The sequence below is a fragment of the Corythoichthys intestinalis genome, chromosome 18 (genome assembly GCF_030265065.1).
Source record: "Corythoichthys intestinalis isolate RoL2023-P3 chromosome 18, ASM3026506v1, whole genome shotgun sequence".
Classification (NCBI taxonomy): domain Eukaryota; kingdom Metazoa; phylum Chordata; class Actinopteri; order Syngnathiformes; family Syngnathidae; genus Corythoichthys; species Corythoichthys intestinalis.
This window is the reverse complement of record NC_080412.1, coordinates 41,923,485-41,948,231: the sequence shown is the minus strand read 5'-3', so window position 1 is coordinate 41,948,231 and position 24,747 is coordinate 41,923,485. Positions and strand designations below refer to the sequence as shown.

General features: G+C 39.3%; 1 protein-coding gene across 2 annotated transcripts in view; it reads left to right on the top strand.

The window, feature by feature from the left end:
- septin8a (septin 8a) overlaps positions 1 to 24,747 on the top strand; it is a 77,298-nt gene that overhangs the window by 47,294 nt on the left and 5,257 nt on the right. The window contains exons 7-10 of one of the 2 annotated variants that reach the window (XM_057820262.1): positions 13,411 to 13,579; positions 13,654 to 13,786; positions 13,858 to 14,027; positions 22,708 to 23,271. In XM_057820262.1, the coding sequence (XP_057676245.1) occupies positions 13,411 to 13,579; positions 13,654 to 13,786; positions 13,858 to 14,027; positions 22,708 to 22,711 (476 nt within the window). In that variant the 3' untranslated portion in view covers positions 22,712 to 23,271. Of the gene's footprint in view, positions 1 to 13,410; positions 13,580 to 13,653; positions 13,787 to 13,857; positions 14,028 to 22,707; positions 23,272 to 24,747 lie in introns of those variants that run through there. The other variant, XM_057820261.1, reaches the window with a different exon arrangement.

Genomic DNA, 24,747 nt, shown 5'->3' with positions numbered 1-24,747 from the left:
GAAAGATTCCTGAGGCTTTTAAAAACTTCCAGCTTGGTTCATTACTCAAAACCGCAGTCATGGGCAAGACTGCCGACCTGACTGCTGTCCAGAAGGCCATCATTGGCACCCTCAATCAAGAGGCTAAGACACAGAAAGAAATTTCTGAGCGAATAGGCTGTTCCCAGAGTGCTGTATCAAGGCACCTCAGTGAGAAGGAAAAAGTGTGGCAGGAAACGCTGCACAACCAGAAGAGGTGACCGCACCCTGAGAAAGATTGTGGAGAAGGGCCGATTCCAGACCTGCAGAAACAGTGGACTGAGTCTGGAGTAGAAACATCCAGAGCCACCGTGCACAGGCGTGTGCTGGAAATGGGCTACAGGTGCTGCATTCCCTCGGTCAAACCACTTTTGAACCTGAAACAGCGGCAGAAGCGCCTGACCTGGACTACAGAGAAGCAGCACTGGACTGTTGCTCAGTGGTTCAAAGTACTTTTTATCAAATGAAAGCAAATTTTGCGTGTCATTCGGAAATCAAGGTGCCAGAGTTTGGAGGAAAACTGGGGAGAAGAATATGCCAAAATGCTTGAAGCCAGTGTCAAGTACCCACAGTCAGTGATGGTCTGGGGTGCCATGTCAGCTGCTGGTGTTGGTCTACTGTGTTTTATCAAGGGCGGGGTCAATGCAGCTAGCTATCAGGAGATTTTGGAGCACTTCATGCTTCCATCTGCTGAAAGGCTTTATGGAGATGAAGATTTCATTTTTCAGCATGACCTGGCACCTGCTCACAGCGCCAAAACCACTGGTAAATGGTTTACTGACCATGGCATTACTGTGCTCAATTGGCCTGCCAACTCTCCTGACCTGAACCCCATAGAGAATCTGTGGGATATTGTGAAGAAGAAGTTGGGAGACACCAGACCCAACACTGTGGATGAGCTTAAGGCTGCTATCGAAGCATCCATAACACCTCATCAGTGCCACAGGCTGATTGCCTCCATGCCACGCCGCATTGAAGCAGTCATTTCTGCAAAAGGATTCCCGACCAAGTATTGAGTGCATAGCTGATATAATTAATTGAAGGTTAACTTTTTTTCTATTAAAAAACAGTTTTGTATTGGTCGGATGAAATATGCTAATTTTTTGAGATAGGGATTTTCGGTTTTTCTTGACTTTTTTTGCCAAAATCGTCAATATTAAAACAATAAAAGGCTTGAACTTCTTCAGTTGTGTGTATTGAATCTAAGATATATGAAAGTCTAATGTTTATCAGTACATTACAAATAATAATGAACTTTATCACAATATGCTAATTTTTTTAGAAGGGCTATTCATTGGCATTTTACCGTTGTTAAATACTGTACATCAGTACTGTTTATAAAGTATTGCACAACAAGGACGTCAAGTCAAAAAAGAACTGCATGTGTGTACTTGTGATGGGAAATGCATTGCTTTTGGTGTAAAAGTGAAATATTATTAGCAGAGGACATTATCATTTGAAGGATATTTTTGCACAACGCCTACAGCTGTGACTTTGACTTCATGCTGAGTGACACACTCTCCACTTAGCAAGAGATGAGCAGCAGGGACATTTTGTGCAAATGCCATCATTCCTTTGCCCTCTTATCTGACAAGGCTGTGACGTTAAACATTCAAGTTTAATTATGTATTTCTAAAAGAGTATTTGCTCCTCTGCTATCCATCTATTCATATTTTTTGACCTCACACTTGGTTTCTCAATAAATTTCTCATTTGGTCATATAGACAAATAGACAGTGTTATACAATATTTTTGGGTAGCCGATAATATCGGCCGATAAAAGCATTTTCAAATGATATCGGATAATATCGACGAGAGGATGACAAAATGCGATTTTCAAAGGCCTACGCTGATACCAATGTTGTTTTCGTCAACGATGACTATAACAAACATATTTCATTTCAAACATATCTGGACGAGGTGAAACTCCTGAACTTTTTCCCCCATTGAAGAAAATTAAATTGTTAGTATGGGACTACTTCGGCTAAAGAAAAGTTACAGACGGCCGCGGCTTCGAGGAGGAGGGCTAACCGACATGTAAAACATGTTTGCGGAGGGTGGCTGCTGAGGAGGCAATACCTCAAATATGATTTCGCATTTATACAAAAGGTTAGTAAACACTGTCAAGAACATTTCCTACCAGCTACGAGAGTTAACTCCAGCGTGCGTAGTGTGTCTAGCGGTTGTAAAATATGTTGATTTTTTTTCTCTCCGGCAAGTGTCTGTGTTGAGAAAGAGTGTGTGTATATTGTTAACATGATATGAGCCATACACATGTGCTTTTTATGGAAAGTAAATCAATTATTTTTGTTCTGATGATAATATTGTTAAGGTGTGGCTGTGGGTGTACGCTCACCTAAAGGACTGCATTCATTTTAATTTTATTTAGAATATTTTAGTTATTTAAAAAAAAAAAAATTCTAACAATACTGTCCCTGACAAAAGTCTTGCCGCTTATCCATTTTGTAGAAACAATTGCTAATAACTTGACTTTTAATGATTCAATTGGTTTCAGAAATGGCTCATATGAAAGCTAAGACCCTCCCAAATGATGTTGAATGTACAAAAATATACTTGTTTCACTGAAAAAAGATTTATCATTTAATGAAGACAAAAAGGTCAAATTTTGGCAAGACAAAAGTTTTGTCGCCTACAGAAAGTATTGTGAAAATTGAACAAAAAAATGTACTTCAAATACAAAAATATGTTACATAACATAAGCGAATTAAGTCGTGGTGCTGTGAGATCCAAATTTAATATTTTGTATGACCTCCATGGGCTTGAAGGACTGCATCCATGCGGTTCGGCAAGGATCCATACAAGTCATCAGGAACATCAAAGAAAGCAGTCTTGCATGCCTCCCAGATTTCATCAACATTCTTGGGTTTCGTCTCCCATGCTTCCTCTTTCATCCTACCCCAGACATGCTCAATGATGTTCATGTCTGGTGACTGGGCTGGCCAGTCCTGGGGGATCTTGATCTTCTTTGCCTTGAGGAACTTTGAGGTACAGGTTGAAGTATGCGATGGAGCACCATCCTGCTGCAGAATTTGTCCCTTTTTATGGTTAGGAATGTAAGAGGCAACTAAGATTTGTTGATATTTAAGACTATTTATGTTGCCTTCCACCCTGCAAATCTCTTGCACACCCCCATACGGGATGTAACCCCAGACCATGATTTTGCCACCACCAAACTTCACTGTTTTCTGAGTGAATCTCGGATCCATCAGGGCTCCAGTAGGTCTCCTGCAATATTTGCGGCGACTGTGGTGTAACTCAATGGAAAATCCACCTTTTGCCATTTTTCCAGCGTTCATACTTTTGACAGGCTGTGGGCCTTGGCAAATGCCACATGGTTTTTTAATTGTCTGCATCCTGAGAGATCTGCAGGATAAAATATCAACAAATCTTAGCTGCCTCTTGCATTCCTAACCATAAAATGGGACATATTCTGCAGGAGGATGGTGCTCCATCACATACTTCAACCTCTACCTCAAAGTTCCTCAAGGCAAAGGAGATCAAGATCCTCCAGGACTGGTCAGTCCAGTCACCAGACATGAACAGGATGAAAGAGGAAGCATGGAAGACGAAACCCAAGAATGTTGATGAGGCATGCAAGACTGCTTTCTTTGATGTTCCTGATGACTTCATCAATACATTGTATGAATCCTTGCCGAACCGCATGGATGCAGTCCTTCAAACCAATGGAAGTCATACAAAATATTAAATTTGGATCTCACAGCACCACTACTTAATTCGCATATGTTATGTAACATATTTTTGTATTTGAAGTACATTTTTTGTTCAATTTTCACACTACCTTCTAAAGGCGAAAATTTGACCTTTATGTCATTCAGTAAAACAAATATATTTTTGTACATTCAACATCATTTGGGAGGGTCTTAAACCAATTGAATCATTAAAAGTCAGGTTATTAGCAATTGTTTCTACAAAATGGATAAGCGACAGGACTTTTGTCAGGGACTGTAGCTATGTTGTGGTTAGCTAATGTAGTTTGAAAAATAAAAACCCTGTTCAATGGGGGGGGGAAACTGGGGTATTTAACCCAGATACCTCAAAGTAACACATTTTAGAGCTGTAATTGCAATACCGTGAAACCTTGATATTTTTGCTTAAGGTTATCATACCGTCATAATCTCATACCGGCACATGCCTACTCAGCCCTCATATAACACACTTCATACATTGTATGAAGGCAAATGTCATATAGACACGTTATGCTAACCTCTGCCAGAAGCCATGAGAAATTTCTCCGCAGGACAGAAGGGAGGACTGTTGACTGGAGAACAGGCTGTGGGATTCTGTGTGTTTTCCTTTAAGAATGTTATCTCGGAGCTCCAGATGTTTTCTCAGCTATTTGTCGAGCCGTGCTTGAGTGTGTTGTATGCAAACGTGGAAACTATTAGGCACTTAGCTGCCACTTTCTCAGTTTATAACTGAACTGCGAGCGCAATCTCTTGCTCTTGTCTGTTTCTATTTGCATGCTTCTGTTTGCAGTTTGTGTGTGCGTGTGAGTCCGTGGTCAGCGTTAAATGAATGATACAAATGAAGAGTGCTCGGTAGCCCATGCGAATCCCCCGCGGAACGTATCATGTCTGTTTTTGAACTTCTTCAGCACGCCATGCGTCAGGACAAAGCGACCCTAACGACATCTTGGCCATTAAACTTAATCTAGTTGTGCTTGGCACAAGAGTGAGGACAAGTGGTTCATTGTGGTTTATTAAATTTTTCCCCATGCAGAAACGAAGCATCAGACTCTTTATTAGATTGGGCTTTGCAAAGGCAGAGTCCCAGATAGTAAAATTCGTAACAGTATATAGTAGATATAGTATATAGTAATGGTAGATTGTGTGTTTTTTTTGTTTTTTTTTCAAAATGTATCTGGTCCTACAATTTTTGACCAAATCACATAATTTACACATCAAAAATTCCAGGACAGTAAGGGAAGTTGTGTACAGAATTTGCCAAAAACATTTCTAATGGGATGCCACTGACAGCCATGTATGTCCAAATTTCCCATTCATTTTCAATAGCAGGAAAATATAGGTCCTTGTGATTTTTGACCATTTACCATGACAGCCCATTGACATTCAACTGGCGCCCAAGTAAGTCGATGCCATTGACACCCATGCAACAGGACGTGTCCCCGGAATGTCCCCGAATCAACAGCAGGTGACCTGTTATCTACAGGACGTGTCCCCGAAATGTCCCCAAATAAACAGGAAATGACCTGATATCAACAGGACGTGTCCCTGAAATGTCCCCAAATCAACAGCAGGTGACCTGTTATCAACAGGACGTGTCCCTGAAATGTCCCCAAATCAACAGGAAGTGTCCCCGAAATGTGCCTAACTAAGCAGGAAATAACCTGATATCAACAGAACATGTCCCCAAATTGTCCCCAGATAAACAGAAAATGACCTGATATCAACAGGATGTGTCCCAGAAATGTCCCCAAATTAACAGGAAGTGACCCGTTATCAACAGGACGTGTCCCTGAAATGTCCCCAAATCAACAGGAAATGTCCCCGAAATGTGCCTAAGCAGGAAATAACCTGATATCAACAGAACATGTCCCCAAATTGTCCCCAAATAAACAGAAAATGACCTGATATCAACAGGATGTGTCCCAGAAATGTCCCTAAATTAACAGGAAGTGACCCGACATCAACACGTGTCCCCAAAATGTCCTCAATACAGTAGGAAGTGACCTGACATGAACGGGAAATGTTCCCAAATCAACAGGATGTGATCTGATATCAATTGGACATGTCCCCAAATCAACAGGACGTGTCCCCCGAAATGTCCCCAAATAAACAGGAAATGAAGTGATATCAACAGGACGTGTCCCTGAAATGTCACCAAATCAACAGCAGGTAGCCTGTTATCAACAGGTCGTGAGCCCGAAATATCCCCAAATAAATTGGAAGTGACCTGACATCAACAGGAAATGTCCCAAAATCAACAGGAAGTGACCTGACATCAACTGGAAATGTTCCCAAATCAATAGGAAGTGACCTGACATCAACAGGACGTGTCCCCGAAATGTCCCCAAATCAACAGGAAGTGACCTGACAGCAACAGGAAATGTCCTCAAATCAACTGGAAGTGATCTGATATCAATTGGATGTGTCCCTGAAATGTCCCCAGATTAACAGGAAGTGACCTGACATCAACAGGACGTGTCCCCGAAATGTCCCCAAATAAACAGGAAATGAACTGATATCAACAGGACGTGTCCCTGAAATGTCCCCAAATCAACAGCAGGTGACCTGTTATCAACAGGCCGTGTGCCCGAAATATCCCCAAATAAATTGGAAGTGACCTCACATCAACAGGAAATGTCCCTGAAATCAACAGGAAGTGACCTGACATCAACAGGAAATGTCCCCGAAATGTCCCCAAATCAACAGGAAGTGACCTGACAGCAACAGGAAATGTCCCCAAATCAACAGGAAGTGATCTGATATCAATTGGACGTGTCCCTGAAATGTCTCCAGATCAATAGGAAGTGACCTGACATCAACAGGACGTGTCCCCGAAATGTCCCCAAATCAACAGGAAGTGACCTGACAGCAACAGGAAATGTCCTCAAATCAACTGGAAGTGATCTGATATCAATTGGATGTGTCCCTGAAATGTCCCCAGATTAACAGGAAGTGACCTGACATCAACAGTACGTGTCCCCGAAATGTCCCCAAATAAACAGGAAATGAACTGATATCAACAGGACGTGTCCCTGAAATGTCCCCAAATCAACAGCAGGTGACCTGTTATCAACAGGCCGTGTGCCCGAAATATCCCCAAATAAATTGGAAGTGACCTCACATCAACAGGAAATGTCCCTGAAATCAACAGGAAGTGACCTGACATCAACAGGAAATGTCCCCGAAATGTCCCCAAATCAACAGGAAGTGACCTGACAGCAACAGGAAATGTCCCCAAATCAACAGGAAGTGATCTGATATCAATTGGACGTGTCCCTGAAATGTCTCCAGATCAACAGGAAGTGACCTGACATCAACAGGACGTGTCCCTGAAATGTCCCCAGATCAATAGGAAGTGACCTGACATCAACAGGACGTGTCCCCGAATTGTCCCCAAATCAACAGGAAGTGACCTGACATCAACAGGACGTGTCCCCGAATTGTCCCCAAATCAACAGGAAGAGACATGACATCAACAGGACGTGTCCCCCAAAATGTCCCAAAATTAACTGGAAGAGACATGACATCAACAGGACGTGTCCCTGAAATGTCCCCAAATCAATTGGAAGTGACCTCACATCAACAGAAAATGTCCCTGAAATGTCCTACAATCAACCGGAAGTGACCTGATATCAACAGGATGTGTCCCCGAGATGTCCCCAAATTAACAGGAAGAGACCTGACACCAACAGGACGTGTCCCCGAAATGTCCCCAAATCAACAGTAAGTGACCTGACATCAACAGGACGTGTCCCTGAAATGTCCACAAATCAACAGCCAAAGCCAAAGCCCCATCGCAATTTCTCCAGAAATTGCAGTTTCTAGTTTTATTTGAAATAATGGACCTAATTGTTGTAATACTTAGGTTGCGAAGAGATAAATGTCATGTTATTTGTATTCTGTTCTCTGTGCGTGCACAACATGCGAGTCCGTACTGTTCAAACCACCGCCAGTTTCCTGTCATTATTTTGGAAAGGTCACGTACAGTCCCCTAAATTGCGTCTTCAACCGCTAAACACAGTAAATATGACATGACAGAGAAGCTCTTAGATAACATCACACTGATTGCATGACCCTTCTGCAAGTTATTTTGTTCTGCATGGCTCCATCATCAAGATTGCATTCTTACAAACCTGAGACTCCATCACTAAGATAACAAAAGAGAGTCTTTGTACTGTGCTTTCAGTCTGTCAGGCAGGAAGCACATCCTGTTCATCCTCTCACTGTCACTAAGTAAATAACAGAAATGTGGAAAGAAAAAAAATCCAAGCGTTTTTTTTTTTTAAACTGGAGCTTTGTCTGCAGTGCTTGATAGATTTATTATGAAGTAGAGAGGATGTTCGCGTTGGATTCCTGTCGGAGATGTTTTTACGATGATGTGTTTTTTTGTGAGATGTAAAGGAAGGGAAGGCTAAAGGGTGACAGATGGACTGTTGGAAAATTCAAGCTAGGAGTAAATAACTGGAAATGAGACCAGGGGTGATATTTCCATTTGTTGTGCAAAGGTGTCGATTCACAAATACTGTATAAACAAGGGCGGCGCTAAGTGGGGTGGTTGCCTGGTTTGCAGGTGTAAAGGTGCGTTTTTGGCTGAAGGGAGGGTCAAACAAAAAGGTTAGATGATGCGCGGAGCTGTTGAATAGTGTTGAAATCGATGGTTCTCAACCTTGCGAAAGGTACCGAACTTCAAAAGTTTCACAGGTGCATTCACCAAACCCTTCGGAATTTCATAATGAAGCTATTTTTTCACGAATTCAAAACTGAGCAAGTAACATCCAAGTGAATTTTTGTTCAAATTTCTTCCAGATTTCGAATTTACTACGAATAATTTTCCCTTTTGATGGAAACTCATTTCATTTCACACTGTTCCTTTTTTTTGTTTTCATGTCTACGTTCTCATTTTGTTGTCGCATTCTTGCATCACATTTTTATGGCTAAAAATGAAGCAAATGTTTTTTAATTATCTACGCAGTTCACATTGTCTGTACGTCTCATCACTTGTCCAATGCAGATTCTTGACTCTTGACATCTTGTCCAATGCAGATGCAAAGTGATGATTAGAGGCGTGCGAAATTTCCGATTCTTAGATTATTCGCGATTCGGCCGTGGAAGATTCGAGAACAATTCACAAACATCCAAATTCTGATTATTAAATAATACCAGGTGAAGCGGAAATAAAACACAGTCAGCGCGGTTTTCAGGACTCAACGAGGAACGGATCGAGAGTAAATATCATGTTCAACTCATGATGCTAGATTAAAAAAAAACAACAAAAAAAAACAATCGTACCTGACTGCGGCCGTCAGCTACAAACAGCGCCCAGTTGCTAGTTGCTACAAACATACGACAACATACGGCTATGGTAGATATCACATATATCTAGAACTTGATGTGAAATGACAGACTTTCCCACGCTAGTAATTAGGCGCCATCTTAAAGCAGTAGACTTCTCTAGAAGGCTCTGTTGTAGCGAACCTAATTACTTTTTATCTAAAAAAAAAAAACAAAAACAAACCCAAATCAGCAAAATCTTGACTTGAATCTATCTTTAAATGATGAGACAGTTTTAAAACTTTCACGTCGAAAGGAGACAGAAGGGAAATTATGGAATAACGGGAACAATTTTAACAACTTTAACGGATTATTTGCAACATTAAATTAATGTAGTTTAAAGCTGCCGATACAGAATGGGGACTTGAGTATTTTATTTACTGTTTTTAACGGTTAACTTGATACTGAAATTGTAGTTTGTTTAGCCTGAGAGGATTTTTGAACAATTTTGGAACTAGTGTACAAAAAATTAAAAGCGGGGGGTTGTGGTGCATCAATAATCGATTTATAATCGAATCAAAGCCTCTGAATCGTAATCATAATCGAATCGTTAGGTGCCCAAAGATTCCCACCTCTAGTGATGATACTGGAACTTTTGTTTGTTGCTGTTGCAGTGAGATTTACAAATATGACTGCCTGACGAAAACATCAAAATTCTCTCATTCCTTGATGCTTTGGGGCTGAATGCCAGGCAAAGGCACTGGGAAGATGGCTGTGATTAAATCTTCAATAAATGCACAAGTTTACATTGAAATTTTAGACGATTTTCTTATCCCTTCAATTGAAAATATGTTTGTAATTTTCCAAGATTATGATGCATCATGCCACAGAGCTAAAACTGTTAAAGCGTTCCTTGGAGAAAGACTCATCCAGTCAATGTCATGGCCTGCAAATAGCCCAGATCTCAACCCTATTGAAAACCTGTGGTGGAAATTGAAAAAAATGGTCCACAGCAAGGCTCCCCCCCCTGCAAGGATGATCTGGCAACTGCAATCAAAGAGAGTTGGCACCAAATTGATGAAGAATACTCATCAAGTCCATGCCTCAGAGACTGCAAGCTGTCATAAAAGCCAGAGGTGGTGCTACTAAATACTAGAGATGTGTTTTGATTCTTATTTCTTTGTTTGTTTCTCATGATTCCATATTTTTCCCCCTCAGAATAGAGTAATTACGTACATTTACAACATTTACTGACCACCACAATGTTTTTTATTCATTTTTTTTAGTGTTTCTGAATGCTAAAGAGTTGCACTTTTGAATGAATTCATTATTTTTTCAAGCTTTTTATCGGAGTTTGTTCTACATGATAAAATGTCTGAGTGAGTGCTCGTCCGATACTGGTGATTCCATACTTTTGCTAGTGGTTGTACAAACTCATTTTTAGAATGATATAATTCCATCTTTAGTGACATTAATGTAGTTCTCTGAAACAAACATAACAGTATCTTTATCATGCCAATGCAGTTTTTGGAAACCAACCGAAGTGCTCACATTTGCACACTTAAATTAATCTGAGACACTGCTTACGCACCAGTGCTGCTGTTATGGTTAGCAACAAAGTCTCTGAACTACTGTTGTCACGATGCTAAAATTTTCAACTTGATATCATAACGATAGAGAGAGAAACGCAATTATCGTTGTCTTTGTTTGACCTGTGCTAAGCCTGAACGATATATCATTTAAACATCGCCATCGTGATGTGCGCATGCGCAATAGTCCCATCGCAAGGACGTGCGATAGTTTTTTTTTTTCATCCCACAAACTTCATGTGCTCGCACAGCCTCCCTCCCTCCCTCTCCCAGCTCTATGTTCCTCAGTCACTGTGGCATTCACTTATTAAAGTTAACGATGTGTCTTTGATCTTGCCAGAGAAGCCGACTTCACATGCGCCTCATACGTCAATCATCGTTTAACTTGTTAAATAGTTGCTGCGCAAGGAAGCGCGCGCTGGAATGAACGTGTGTGTGTCCAGACGTTCAAGGCAGCTGGACATGTTATGTCGTGGCAATAAACGCTAGAAGTGATTTGAGGAGTTTGTAATTTCTGAATGTCACTCCAGAAGTCACAGCCAAGTTAGGTAAACAGGAGCATTGAATAAAGCCAAGCATTTTTCTACTACAATACTTTATTCTTGTTTAAAAATGATTGGTGGGACAGTAATGTTTAAAAATTATCATAATTATTACATTTGAAGTGCTTAAAAACAATTTATTGAAATATATAATAATATATATACATTTTTTAAAATCATACTTTCAGGAAAAAAAGTGAAAAAACATGTCTTATATTTATCTCTTTTCAATGCTAAATCTGAATAAACACAATGAACACACACACACACACACACACAAAAATGTTTTTTTCGGGGGTGCGCTACTTTGCAGTTTTTCACTTATCGCGGCGGGTCCTGGTCCCCACTAACAGCGAAAAACGAGGGATCACTGTAAACTGTGGTCACGGAGAATCATCCAAAGTCTTTCCAAACACCTATTCAAGTCATCTAGTGAAAATCTCTTTAGAAAAAAAAAAAATATATATTTTTTTAATATCACAATATAATATCGCAATATATCGCAACCCCCCCCCCCCCAAAATCGCAACAATTAGGGTTGTTCCGATCATGTTTTTTTGCTTCCGATCCGATCGTTTTAGTTTGAGTATCTGCCGATCCCGATATTTCCCGACCGATAGCTTTTTTTTTTGCTCCCGATTCAATTCCAATCATTCCTGATCATTTTTCTCGATCATAAACATTTTGGCAATGCATTAAGAAAAAAAATGAATAAAACTCGGACGAATATATACATTCAACAGACTGTACATAAGTACTGTATTTGTTTATTATGACAATAAATCCACAAGATGGCATTTACATGATTAACATTCTTTCTGTGAGAGGGATCCACGGATAGAAAGACTTGTGACTTTGTGTATTGTGATTAAATATTGCCATCCAGTGTATTTGTTGAGCTTTCAGTAAATGATAATGCGGCCATGCCCAAATGCATGATGGGAAGGGCACCCATGACTGTGTGTCGTGCTACCAGTTGATATATCTTATCTTGAAATAACTTAAGGTGTTCAGACAAAGATCAATTGCCACCTTGCTTCCCATGATATTTCTAATCATAGGGAGAGGGTTTGCAAGGCTTTAGCCAATTAAAATATGGCTCCAAAGGCTGGCAAAATTCACTCTACTCATTTGCGCTGCCTTTTAGCTCTCTATATAGGTAAAACGGCGCCATTACAGATTGAGCGCGACAATGCGTGAGTGGGTCGTGCAGCGCATGCATTAATTGCGTGAAATATTTTATCGTGATACATTTTTTAAAAAATTAATTACCGCCGTTATCGGGATAAATTTGATAACCCTACCTTAAGCCTAAACTAAAGACTCTGGATGAGTGTAACATATTATGTCTGTAACGCTAAATACAATTAGAAAACTATTTAATTAAAAAATATACTGTATATACAGTACATTAAAAAAAGGCATGTCCGATATTTTTTTGCCGATTCCAATACTTTGAAAATGATGTGATCGGACCCGATCGATCGGGACATCTCTAATTATTATATTATATTATATATTTTTTAAAAAATGTTATTTACTTTTGTTCCGTGAAGAGAAAGGGTTATTTGATTGTGGCTTTCTGAAAAACATTTTTTTTTTTTACATTTAGGCGCTCCTACAATCGTCACACTTTTTCTGTTAAAAACTGACCCCGGCCCCTCATCAGTGAAGGGAAAAGTTATGTGGCCCTCACAGGAAAAAGTTTTGGGACCCCTGCTTTAACACATATTGCCAAAGGCAGAACAACGACCTATATGCCAATATATACCAATATTTTTTTATTTCTATTAGAAAAATGTTTCGGTAAAATGTTATACATTCTTGTGCATTTGCCACTTATTGCCACAGCTAGCATTGAGGCTTTGGGCTGCTTTTGAACTCGTTGTGAGTTTGTAAGGTTGTGACTTCTGATTAAACAAGCTCGATGCCAATCAAAAGGTTTGTTCTTTTTCCCCAAATTAGAATTGATAAGAGAATCGACAAAGAATCGAATCGTTAAGCAATATCGATAATGGAATCGGAATCGTAAAAATCGTATCAATTCCCATCCCTAGATACAACATTTCTTTTTCGATAATAGGATACTTTTCAATAGTTTTGACAACCCCACTCTGAACTGATATGAAAGTTGTTTTAGGGATGCATGTTATTTGTCTCAAGAGTAAGACACATCCAGCAACTCACTGAGGCAAGGCATGGACTTCAGAGTACACACGGTCCAGTAATAAAACTGGAAACTTGTCGTGTCTTTCTTCCCAAGTGGAGAACGAGAGCCACTGCGACTTCGTCAAGCTGCGGGAGATGCTGATTCGAGTCAACATGGAGGATCTGAGGGAGCAGACGCACGCCCGACACTATGAGCTGTACAGACGCTGCAAGCTAGAGGAGATGGGCTTCAAAGACACTGACCCTGACAGCCAGCCCTTCAGGTACCGAGAGCAGAACGAGGGTATCACGCCAAATTCGCAACTGCCTTAGAATTTTGTCCTTCCTTCCCTTGCAGTCTTCAGGAAACTTATGAAGCCAAGAGAAAAGAGTTCTTGGGAGACCTGCAACGCAAAGAGGAAGAAATGCGACAAATGTTTGTCAACAAAGTCAAGGAAACGGAGGCAGAGCTAAAAGAGAAGGAGCGAGAGGTCAGTATCTCAGATGAAGAATGAAAGGTAGACACTATTCCAGTACTAATGAACCTCTGATTGGCTCGCAGCTGCATGACAAGTTTGAGCAGCTGAAGCGCATGCACCAGGAGGAGAAGAAGAAAGTGGAGGAGAAGCGGCGAGACCTGGAGGAGGAGATGAACGCCTTCAATAGGAAGAAGGTGGCCGCTGAGACGCTCTCGCTATCTCAGCCGCTCAAGAAAGACAAGGACAAGAAAAAGTAAGCACTCTTCCTCTCCTGTTTTTATAACACCACTCCTTTCTTCACGTCCGTGAAGTTGGCACCCCATCAGACTCAAATTTATTTATAAAATGATGTCCAAATGATGTGCTGCTATCGTTTTATAGATATTAAACGTGCAGATTACCGGTTATAAGGTGCACCGTATTAGCTATTTTATCATATTAGCTTATATTATTATATTAGCCACTTAACATTATACTTATGTTCAATTTGCTAATGATATGAAAACTAAGAATCCTGTTCAATGAAAAGAAGTTGCAATACCTTGATTCCGTGATATTTTGGCTTAAAGTTATCATACTGACAGAATCTCAAACAGGCACTGCCTAATAAATATTGAGATATTAATTTTGAGTGATGTCACGCAGTCCCTTCGTTGCGGCTGACTCAGCGTACTAATTCTCTCAATAACAGAGGGGTGTCCAACAACTGGCGTAAACGTAGCAGAAATGAATGGCACCCCTTCGCGTTTATTTTGCAGTAAACAGAGATCCTCTCTCAAAATTAATATCTCAAGCCCCCCATTTACTGCAAAATGGAACCGAAGGGGTGCCATTTTTTTCTGCTACATTTGCGCTAGTTGTTGGGACAGCTCTTTGTTGTTACGCTCGGTCAACCACGGGAGTTGGATCTGGAAAAACTGAGTGACGTCATCACTTGAAATTAATATCTACAAAATAGGGCTGTCAAAATTATCGCGTTAACAGGCGGTAATTATTTTTTTTATATTAATCATGTTAAAATATTTGACGCAATTAACGCACATGCCCCGCTCAAACAGATTAAAATGACAGTACTGTGTAATGCCCGCTTGTTACTTGTTTTTTGGTGTTTGGAGCCCTCTGCTGGCGCTTGGGTCCAACTGATTTTATGGGTTAGTACTAGGGTTGTTCCGATCATGTTTTTTTGTTCCTGATCCGATCCCGATCGTTTTAGTTTGAGTATCTGCCGATCCCGATATTTCCCGATCCGATTGCTTTTTTTTTGCTCCCGATTCAATTCCAATCATTCTTTCTGTGAGAGGGATCCACGGATAGAAAGACTTGCAATTCTTAAAGGACAAATGTGACTTTGTATATTGTGACTAAATATTGCCATCTAGTGGATTTTTATGAGCTTTCAGTCATTGATAATTCAGCCATTTAACTTCTGCCCAAATGCATGATGGGAAGTGCAACCATGACTGTGCGTAATGGTACCAATTGATATATCTTCTCAGCGTTGGGAAATAACAGGGTGTTAAGAAAAAGATCAACTACCACCGTTCTTTCCCACATTGTTCCTGACGATATTTCTAATTGTTGAGAGAGGGATTGTAAGGCTTTAACCAATTAAAAAAAGGCTTCAAAGGCTGACAAAATTCTTTCTACTCATTATACGTTGCCTTTTAACTCTATGTATACTTAAACGGTGCCATTATAGATTGAACGCGACAATGCGTGAGTGGGTAGTGCAGCGCATGCGTTAATTGCGTTAAATATTTAAATGTTATTACCGCCGTTAACGCGATAAATTTGATAGCTCTACTTTAAGCCAAAACTTAAAGACTGAATGAGTGTAAGACATTATGTCTGTAACGTTAAATACAATTAGAAAACGATTTAATTAAAAAAAATATATATAATTTAAAAAAAAAAGGCATGTCCGATATTTTTTTGCCGATTCCGATACTTTGAAAATGATGCCGATCAATCGGGACATCTCTAGTTAGTACCATGAGTGAGCATGGTGTAATTATTGACATCAACAATGGTGAGCTACTAGTTTATTTTATTGATTGAAAATTTTACAAATTTTAATAAAACGAAAACATTAAGAGGGGTTTTAATATAAAATTTCTATAACTTGTACTAACATTTATCTTTTAAAAACTACAAGTCTTTCTATCCATGGATCACTTTAAGAGAATGCTAATAATGTTAATGCCATCTTGTTGAATTATTGTCTTAATAAACAAATCCAGTACTTATGTACCGTATGTTGAATGTATATATCCGTCTTGTGTCTTAGCTTTCCATTCCAACAATCATTTACAGAAAAATATGGCATATTTTTTAGTTGGTTTGAATTGCGATTAATTACGATTAATTCATTTTTAAGCTGTAATTAACTCGATTAAAAATTGTAATCGTTTGTCAGCCCTACTATAAAACGATAGCAGCACAAGTGATTGTTTTTACAGCACAAATGCAGCATAAACGAATGGCGTCATTTCGGGTCCATGTTGAAATAAAAGGGTGGCTTTGTGACATCATCACTCAAAATTAATACCTCACAAACAAAGCATAAACGATTGACACCATTTTTAGCCGTTTTTAATCAAAATGGGGGGCTGGCTGACTCTATTGACCTATAAGAATTGTAAATAATTAAAAAACGATAGCAGCACAAACAAAACTTTTTACAGCACAAACAATTGACATCATTTTTATATAAATGTGCTTCTGTTGGGGGGGCAATTTCATGGAGGCATATTCATCTCATTCCTTTTTTTCACTTAAAAAAAAAAAAAACATTAGTATGAAACTTCACGCTGTAGAAGCCCTCAAAAAAATTCCCCCCAAAATTTTCTGATGCTAATACATCATGAAGCTAAAGCCTGATGCTAAAGCTTTGTTGTCCTTTGTACTCTACTCTGTATATGTGCATGTAGATGCGTAAACACATCCCAAAACATATTCACAATACTCCTAGCAAGCGTGAAGGGAAAACCTTTGCTGCGGTGACATTCCTGTCCTTTCGCACTCGCCTTTTTTTTCTTAATTGTTGAAGTGACTCGCTCAAACTTTGCCATGTGTAAAAATGCCTTTGTGCATGCGTGTCCAGCCCCTTATCATATGTCCACATACTAGACAGGATTTTCTTGTTTGAGATGATAATAATCGTGTGCCGCGTGAGGTACTGTTACTGCCACCAGCTGTAACTGTTCATTGGAGTAATAAAAAATAAAATCTGAGTAGAAAATATACCGTATTTTTCGGACTATGAGTAGTTTAACCTGGGGGGGCGGTTTAGCTGCAGTTAATCTATCGATTAGTTTGTTCGAATAATCCAGTAATCAGATGACAAACATTTAACTCATTTGCTCCCAAAAACGTAGGAATACCTCCTATTTTTAATTAAGTGTCCCAAAAACGTATTTATGCTAGGGCTGTCAAACGATTAAAATGTTAAATCGAGTTAATTACAGCTTAAAAATTAATTAATCGTAATTAATCGCAATTCAAACCATCTATAAAATATGCCATATTTTTCTGTAAATTATTGTTGGAATGGAAAGATAAGACACAAGACAGATATAAACATTCAACATACGGTACATAAGTACTGTATTTGTTTATTATAACAATAAATCAACAAGATGGCATTAACATTCTTTTAAAGCGATCCATGGACAGAAAGACTTGTTGTTCTTAAAAGATAAATGTTAGTACAAGTTATAGAAATTTTATATTAAAACCCCTCTTCATGTTTTCGTTTTATTAAAATTTGTAAAATTTTCAGTCAAAAAATAAACTAGTAGCTCGCCATTGTTGATGTCAATAATTACACCATGCTAACTCATGGTACTTCCCCATAAAATCAGTTGGACCCAAGCGCCAGCAGAGGGCGCCAAACACCAAAAAACAAGTAACAAGCGGACGTTACACTGTATTGTCATTTTAATCTGTTTGAGTGGGGCATGTGCGTTAATTGCGTCAAATATTTTAACGTGATTAATTAAAAAAAAAAATTACCGCCCGTTAACGCGATAATTTTGACAGCCCTAATTTATACGTCTTTTACGTTTTTTTTCACAAGAGCCATCTCTAGGTTCCGATGCAAGTTCGCTCCAAAGCACAACGCACAAATTCCATTTTAAAGCAATAAAACTGTTCCCTGGCACAGCCAGACTATTCTCCCTGTATTTTTCAAACACTGCGAGAAATAGTCCGGGACCCAGCCCATTAACGGCCTCTCGAGCAAGGTACAAAATCAACCGTCCAATCGGATTCGTTTATTTGCTTGACGTGTTCTTAACGAGTAACGTCACTCTTGCGCGCCGAAAGTCGTCGCTACAACAACACAGATGGCGAGCGGGAGAGCCGAGAATATGTTCCAATCCACGGTAAAACAAGTTTTAAATTACCAAAAAAACATCGAAACAAGTCATTGACAACAGACAACATGGCTCGCGCTAGCCATGTTAAATAAACTTCTCCATTCTCCGCTCACGCGAATTACTTGTCGCTTTAACAACGTCACGTCTGCCCGTCGCTGATTGGTCCACTCCGCTGTCTGTTTGCTGTGGCTTGCTCCGCCCTCGGAATTTGATCCGCCGGACGGTTGCTAGACCAGGCAAATAAAACTGGTCAATGGAGGGCAGTAGCGCATTTGGTAAGAACTCCTGTCGGACCATGAAAGGAAATGAATGAAGAGAAATAGTCAGGAAACGGAAGTTGGAAGAAGTGTGAGAAAAATGTGGAGAACGATGTAAAACAAGGCACATGCCCCACACAAGTTGCCTAGGTGAATTCTGTTATGAGGTAGTGGTCACTACAAAAGAAAGATTCAAAAAAATCTATCTTGATGAGACAGACAGGCAGTTATGAGGGAAAAATTGACCACATCTGCCGATACAGCCGCGGCCACAACAGCGTCATCTCTCAGTTCAATCAAAAGCTCTATTTGTCTTGTTGTTTATGTTATTTTGTAGAAGGAAAACATTATTCAGATGTTTGGGATGTCAAAAAAGCAAAAAATAGCTGTGTTGAAGTCAAAGTTCTGTTTGTAATGTATGCTTTTAAAAAAAAAACTCAATTTCTTTATCTTGTAGTGCTGCAACGATTAATCGATTAACTCGGGTATTCGATTAGAAAAAAAAATTCAAATTAAATTTTGTTGCCTCGGGTATTCGTTTAATTAAAGTGGCGTTGTAATTGTTTATTTTGAAAGTGTTTGCATTTAGTTTTATTGATTAGGGTGGATACACTGCCCTCTAAGAGGTCTGCCTCTTTTCACATGGCTGAATCCAACTGCTCCCTGTTAAAACCAACGTAAGCTAAGTTTTTGTTTGAGCTAATGTTTTTTTAATGCATTCATAATTTAGGTTATAGGTGTAATTAGCCATTTTTTTGTGGGAATATGTGTCTGAACCATTTTTTAGAGCATTGTAAAAAAAACTTTAGCATTTTATAGCATTTAAGCTAGTGGACTTTTTCTATGTAAGTTAGCAGATTGTTCTTTTGTTTAACATAGATCCTCATTTTAAAAAAAATTATACTGTTTGAGGCTCAGTTCAGGTATTTTAATTTTTCATGTTCCTTATCAGATTACTCAATTATTCGAACTAACTAGTCCATCGATTAATCGACTACTAAAATATTCGATAGCTGCAGCCCTAATATCTTTTCATCAGAAATTGGAAAATTGCTATTTTCCAATGCTTATATCGAAAGAATGGAAAAAGATATGAACTTACTTTTTTTCCTTATATAGCATATAGATTAGGGCTGTCAAAATTATCGCGTTAACGCGCGGTAATTAATTTTTTAAATTAATCACGTTAAAATATTTGACGCAATTAACGCACATGTCCCGCTCAGACAGTATTTTGCCTTTTGGTAAGTTTTACAGCAAGGCTTTTTGTGCTGCAGCACAACAGCGAACTCTTGTGGTCGCTTTGCGACATGGTTTATTTTTTTCTTGCCAGTTCATATGGCTGCACGACGTCTCGGGCTGAAGCCTACGTTGTAATGTTGTGCTTATATGATCCTTGGACAAGATTTGTCCGTAAGTATGGTTGTTGTAAAGAATGTACATATTATGTTAGTAAGCGAAATGTTCTATTTTTTGTATGAGACGCTTTTTGTTTATGTTTAGTGAACCTGGATAGCGTGCTAAGTTAACGTTGTTGCTAATGCAATGCTTGTGTACTTTTTTTTTTTGTAGTTTTATGACAGTCTAAAGAGGACAATGGTTTGAGGCTATTTTATTCATAAATCAGATGAAAAAGGAAGAAGTCTGATTATTAAGGCGTCGTTCACTAGCTGTATAGCTTTGGAAAAAGTAGACGCTTCGGAGTGAGGACAGCACAGACAGATTTAAATGACAGTAGAGTGAAATGCCCACTACAGTCCTTATGTACCGTATGTTGAATGTACAGTGGGGAGAACAAGTATTTGATACACTGCCAATGGATTTTCCCATTGGCAGTGTATCAAATACTTGTTCTCCCCACTGTATACTGGACTGTCTCAGAAAATTAGAATACACAATATTCTAATTTTTTGAGACAGTCCTGTATACAGGACTGTCTCAGGAAATTAGAATACACAATATTCTAATTTCCTGACTGTCTCAGGAAATTAGAATATTGTGTATTCTAATTTGCTGAGACAGTCCAGTATATCCATCTTGTGTCTTATCTTTCCATTCCAACAATTTATTTTACAGAATATATATAATTTACAGAAAAATATGGCATATTTTATAGATGGTTTGAATTGCGATTAATTGCGATTAATTACGATTAATTAATTTTTAAGCTGTAATTAACTCGATTAAAAATTTTAATCGTTTGACAGCCCTAATTGTTCTATTAAACACAACAGTTTTTTGGCTTAAATTACAGCAGTTTATTTTAAACAGGGGTGCAAGAGCAGAAACTGCTTTGTCAATCTTGTCTGTTTTCCGCCAAATACATTTTTTAAAATTAATGCTTTGGGGGAAAAAAGTGAAAAAACATGTCTTATACAGTTGTGGTCAAACGTTTACATACACTTGTGAAGAACATAATGTCATGGCTCTCTTGAGTTTCCAGTTATTTCTACAACTCTGATCTTTCTCCAATAGAGTGATTGGAACAGATACTTCTTTGTCACAAAAAACATTCATGACGTTTGGTTCTTTTATGACTTTATTATGGGTTAACAGAAAAAGTGATCAAATCTGCTGGGTCAAAAATATAACATACAGCAACCCAAATGAGCAATTTCTTGTGAGTGATTATTGACTTGAGCAATCATTGACTTGAACAAGTCAGGAAAGTCACTTGGAGCCATTTCAAAGCAGCTGCAGGTCCCAAGAGCAACAGTGCAAACAATTGTTTGTCAGTATAAAGTGCATGGCACTGTTTTGTCACTGCCACAATCAGGAAGAAAACGCAAGCTATCACCTGCTGCTGAGAGAAAATTGGTCAGGAGGGTGAAGATTCAACCGAGAATCGCCAAAAAGCAGATCTCCCAAGAATTAGAAGGTGTCAGTGTCCACAGTCAAGCGTGTTTTGCATCTCCATGGACTGAGAGGCTGCCGTGCAAGAAGGAAGCCCTTGCTCCAAAAGCGCCACCTTAAGGCTCGACTGAAGTTTGCTGCTGATCACATGGACAAAGATAAGACCTTCTGGAGGAAAGAACAAACATCGAGCTGTTTGGCCACAATGCCCAGCAATATGTTTGGAGGAGAAAAGGTGAGGCCTTTAACCCCAAGTACACCATGCCTACCGTCAAGCACGGTGGTGGTAGTATTATGCTGTGGGGCTGTTTTGCTGCCAGTGGAACTGGTGCTTTACAGAGAGTAAATGGGATAATGAAGAAGGAGGATTACCTTCAAATTCTTCAAGGTAACCTAAAGTCATCAGCCCGAAGATTGGGTCTTGGGCGCAGTTGGGTGTTCCAACAGGACAATGACCCCAAACACACATCAAAAGTGGTAATGGAATGGCTAAATCAGGCTAGAATTAAGGTTTTCGAATGGCCTTCCCAAAGTCCCATTGAGAACTTGTGGACAATGCTGAAGAAACAAGTCCATGTCAGAAAGCCATCAAATTTAACTGAACTGCACCAATTCTGTCAAGAGGAGTGGTCAAAGATTCAACCAGAAGCTTGCCAGAAGCTTGTGGATGGCTACCAAAAGCGCCTAATTGAAGTGAAAATGGCCAAGGGACATGTTACCAAATATTAGCGCTGCTGTATGTATATTTTTGACCCAGCAGATTTGATCACTTTTTTTCTGTTCACCCATAATAAAGTCATAAAAGAAGCAAACTTCATGAATGTTTTTTGTGACAAAGAAGTATCTGTTCCAATCACTCTATCAGAGAAAAATCAGAGTTGTAGAAATAACTGGAAACTCAAGAGAGCCATGACATTACGTTCTTCACGAGTGTATGTAAACTTTTGACCACAACTGTATATTTATCTCTCTATATATTTATCTCCCATGATATCCAATGCTAAATCTGAGTAACTACACTGAACACACACAAAAGAGGGATGCGCAATCGCGGCAGGTTCTGGTCCCCACTAACCGTGAAAAATGAGGGATCACTGTACATTTAGTTCTTGTTTTGGATAGCGATTTCGTCCGCGGGTGACTTGTGTAGACCTCGTATGCTAACACACGATGAGTTCACATTGACAGTAATTAAAAGTGATAGTGAGCTTGACATAAAGACGCATGCTCAGCTGGCTTTAGATCAGCATTTAATCTCAAGCAGTTAATAGCAGTTTGTGCCTCTGACATATGGTAGCATGTGGCTCCCTCTAGTGGGGTCCCGTTTTATCACAATCCTTTCAATGAAGTTCATTTTACTGACTTCCTTCATTCTCCTTATTTCTCCCCACAATTTCCTTTTAATTTACTGTTTTTTTCTTCTTCTTCATTTCCCCCCTTTCAGTTAATTTATGGCTGCCGTTACCCCTCCCAAAAACACCACCATGGATTTGCCCTCCATCACAACAACAACAACGACGACGACATCATTTCTCTTTGTGTTTTGACATTCCATCTTGACATAGTGCACACGGACCAATAGTGATGAAGCATGGAGAGAGCCTTCACTCTGACAACATTCAGCATCATTTATTCTGGATTCCCCCTTTTTATTATTATTTTTGGACACTTTACATGACTATTTTGTGATTTTATTTTGTCCACCCCACAACACACAGTAGAAATTCAAACGTACTCATGAACAGCTTGAGGCTGTTTGGTACTCCAGTGTAACTTACCATTGGGGCGTTTGTGCTTATAATTATTGTTCTTTTCGTATTGATTTAGTGTATGTGAATATTGTTAAAGCTTACTATGCAAAAGTATTGTGGGAGTATTGTAGACACGTGAAAACATGCACAGGTTTAGAAAACCTCAAAGTTTCAGCTTGCTGGAGAACGATAGCAGCTGTGTTTACTGTTGTTGGAAATAACTGCAACATGAACATTAAACTCCCTCCTACAGTCATGCAGCCGTCCAATAATGTTGTCTCGGTTAGCGTTGCATTTCCTCGGTTTGTCAAGGGCGAGAAAAAAACAAAAACAAAGAAAAAAATCCCACCATCTATAGAGGAAACGTGACGGGAGAAGATTATGGTTGGTTTACAATGCGTTTCATTTGGTATGCTGTCTGTTCCCACCACTTGCAGCTGGCTGTAAATAAACTAAAAATTGATTCGGAAGCTTACTGGATTTTTGATTAGTTGCACAAATTCAGGGTTTAATTTAGCTGTTATTTATTGAACCAAGAAAATAGGCCATTCAAATAATACATTTACACAACTGCTCTTTATTAAGATGATAAAGATTTTTAAATTAAAGTTTCAAAGACTAAGAAATCATTTTTTTGAACTGCAATCTTAAAGTGCGTACGACATGATTAAAAAAAGTCCTAAATAGCATTATTATGTGAATTAGAATATTTTGAGATGATTCGACTATAGACAGTGGGGCAAATAAGTACTTAGTCAACCACCAATTGTGCAAGTTCTCCTACTTGAAAAGATTAGAGAGGCCTGTAATTGTCAACATGGGTAAACCTCAACCATGAGAGACAGAATGTGGAAAAAAAACAAAATCACATTGTTTGATTTTTAAAGGAATTATTTCCAAATTAGAGTGAAAAATAAGTGTTTGCTCACCTAAAAACATGCAAGATTTCTGGCTGTCAAAGAGGTCAAACTTCTTCTAACGAGGTCTAACGAGGCTCCACTCATTACCTGTATTAATGGCACCTGTTTTAACTCATTATCAGTATAAAAGACACCTGTCCACAATCTCAGTCAGCCACACTCCAAACTCCACTATGGCAAAGACCAAAGAGCTTTCGAAGGACACCAGAGACAAAATTGTAGACCTGCCCCAGGCTGGGAAGACTGAATCTGCAATAGGTAAGGCGCTTGGTGTAAAGAAATCAACTGTGTGAGCAATTATTAGAAAATGGAAGACATACAAGACCACTGATAATCTCCCTCGATCTGGGGCTCCATGCAAGATCTCACCCCGTGGCGGAAAAATGATAACAAGAACGGTGAGCAAAAATCCCAGAACCGCACGGGGGGACTTAGTGAATGACCTACAGAGAGCTGGGACCACAGTAACAAAGGCTACTATCAGTAACACAATGTGCCGCCAGGGACTCAAATCTTGCACTGCAAGATGTGTCCCCCTGCTGAAGAAAGTACATGTCCAGGACCGTTTGCGGTTCGCTAGAGAGCATTTGGATGATCCAGAAGAGGACTGAGAGAATGTGTTATGGTCAGATGAAACCAAAATAGAACTTTTTGGTAGAAACACAGGTTCTCGTGTTTGGAGGAGAAAGAATACTGGATTGCATCCGAAGAACACCATACCCACTGTGAAGCATGGGGGTGGAAACATCATGCTTTGGGGCTGTTTTTCTGCAAAGGGACCAGGACGACTGATCTGTGTAAAGAAAAGAATGA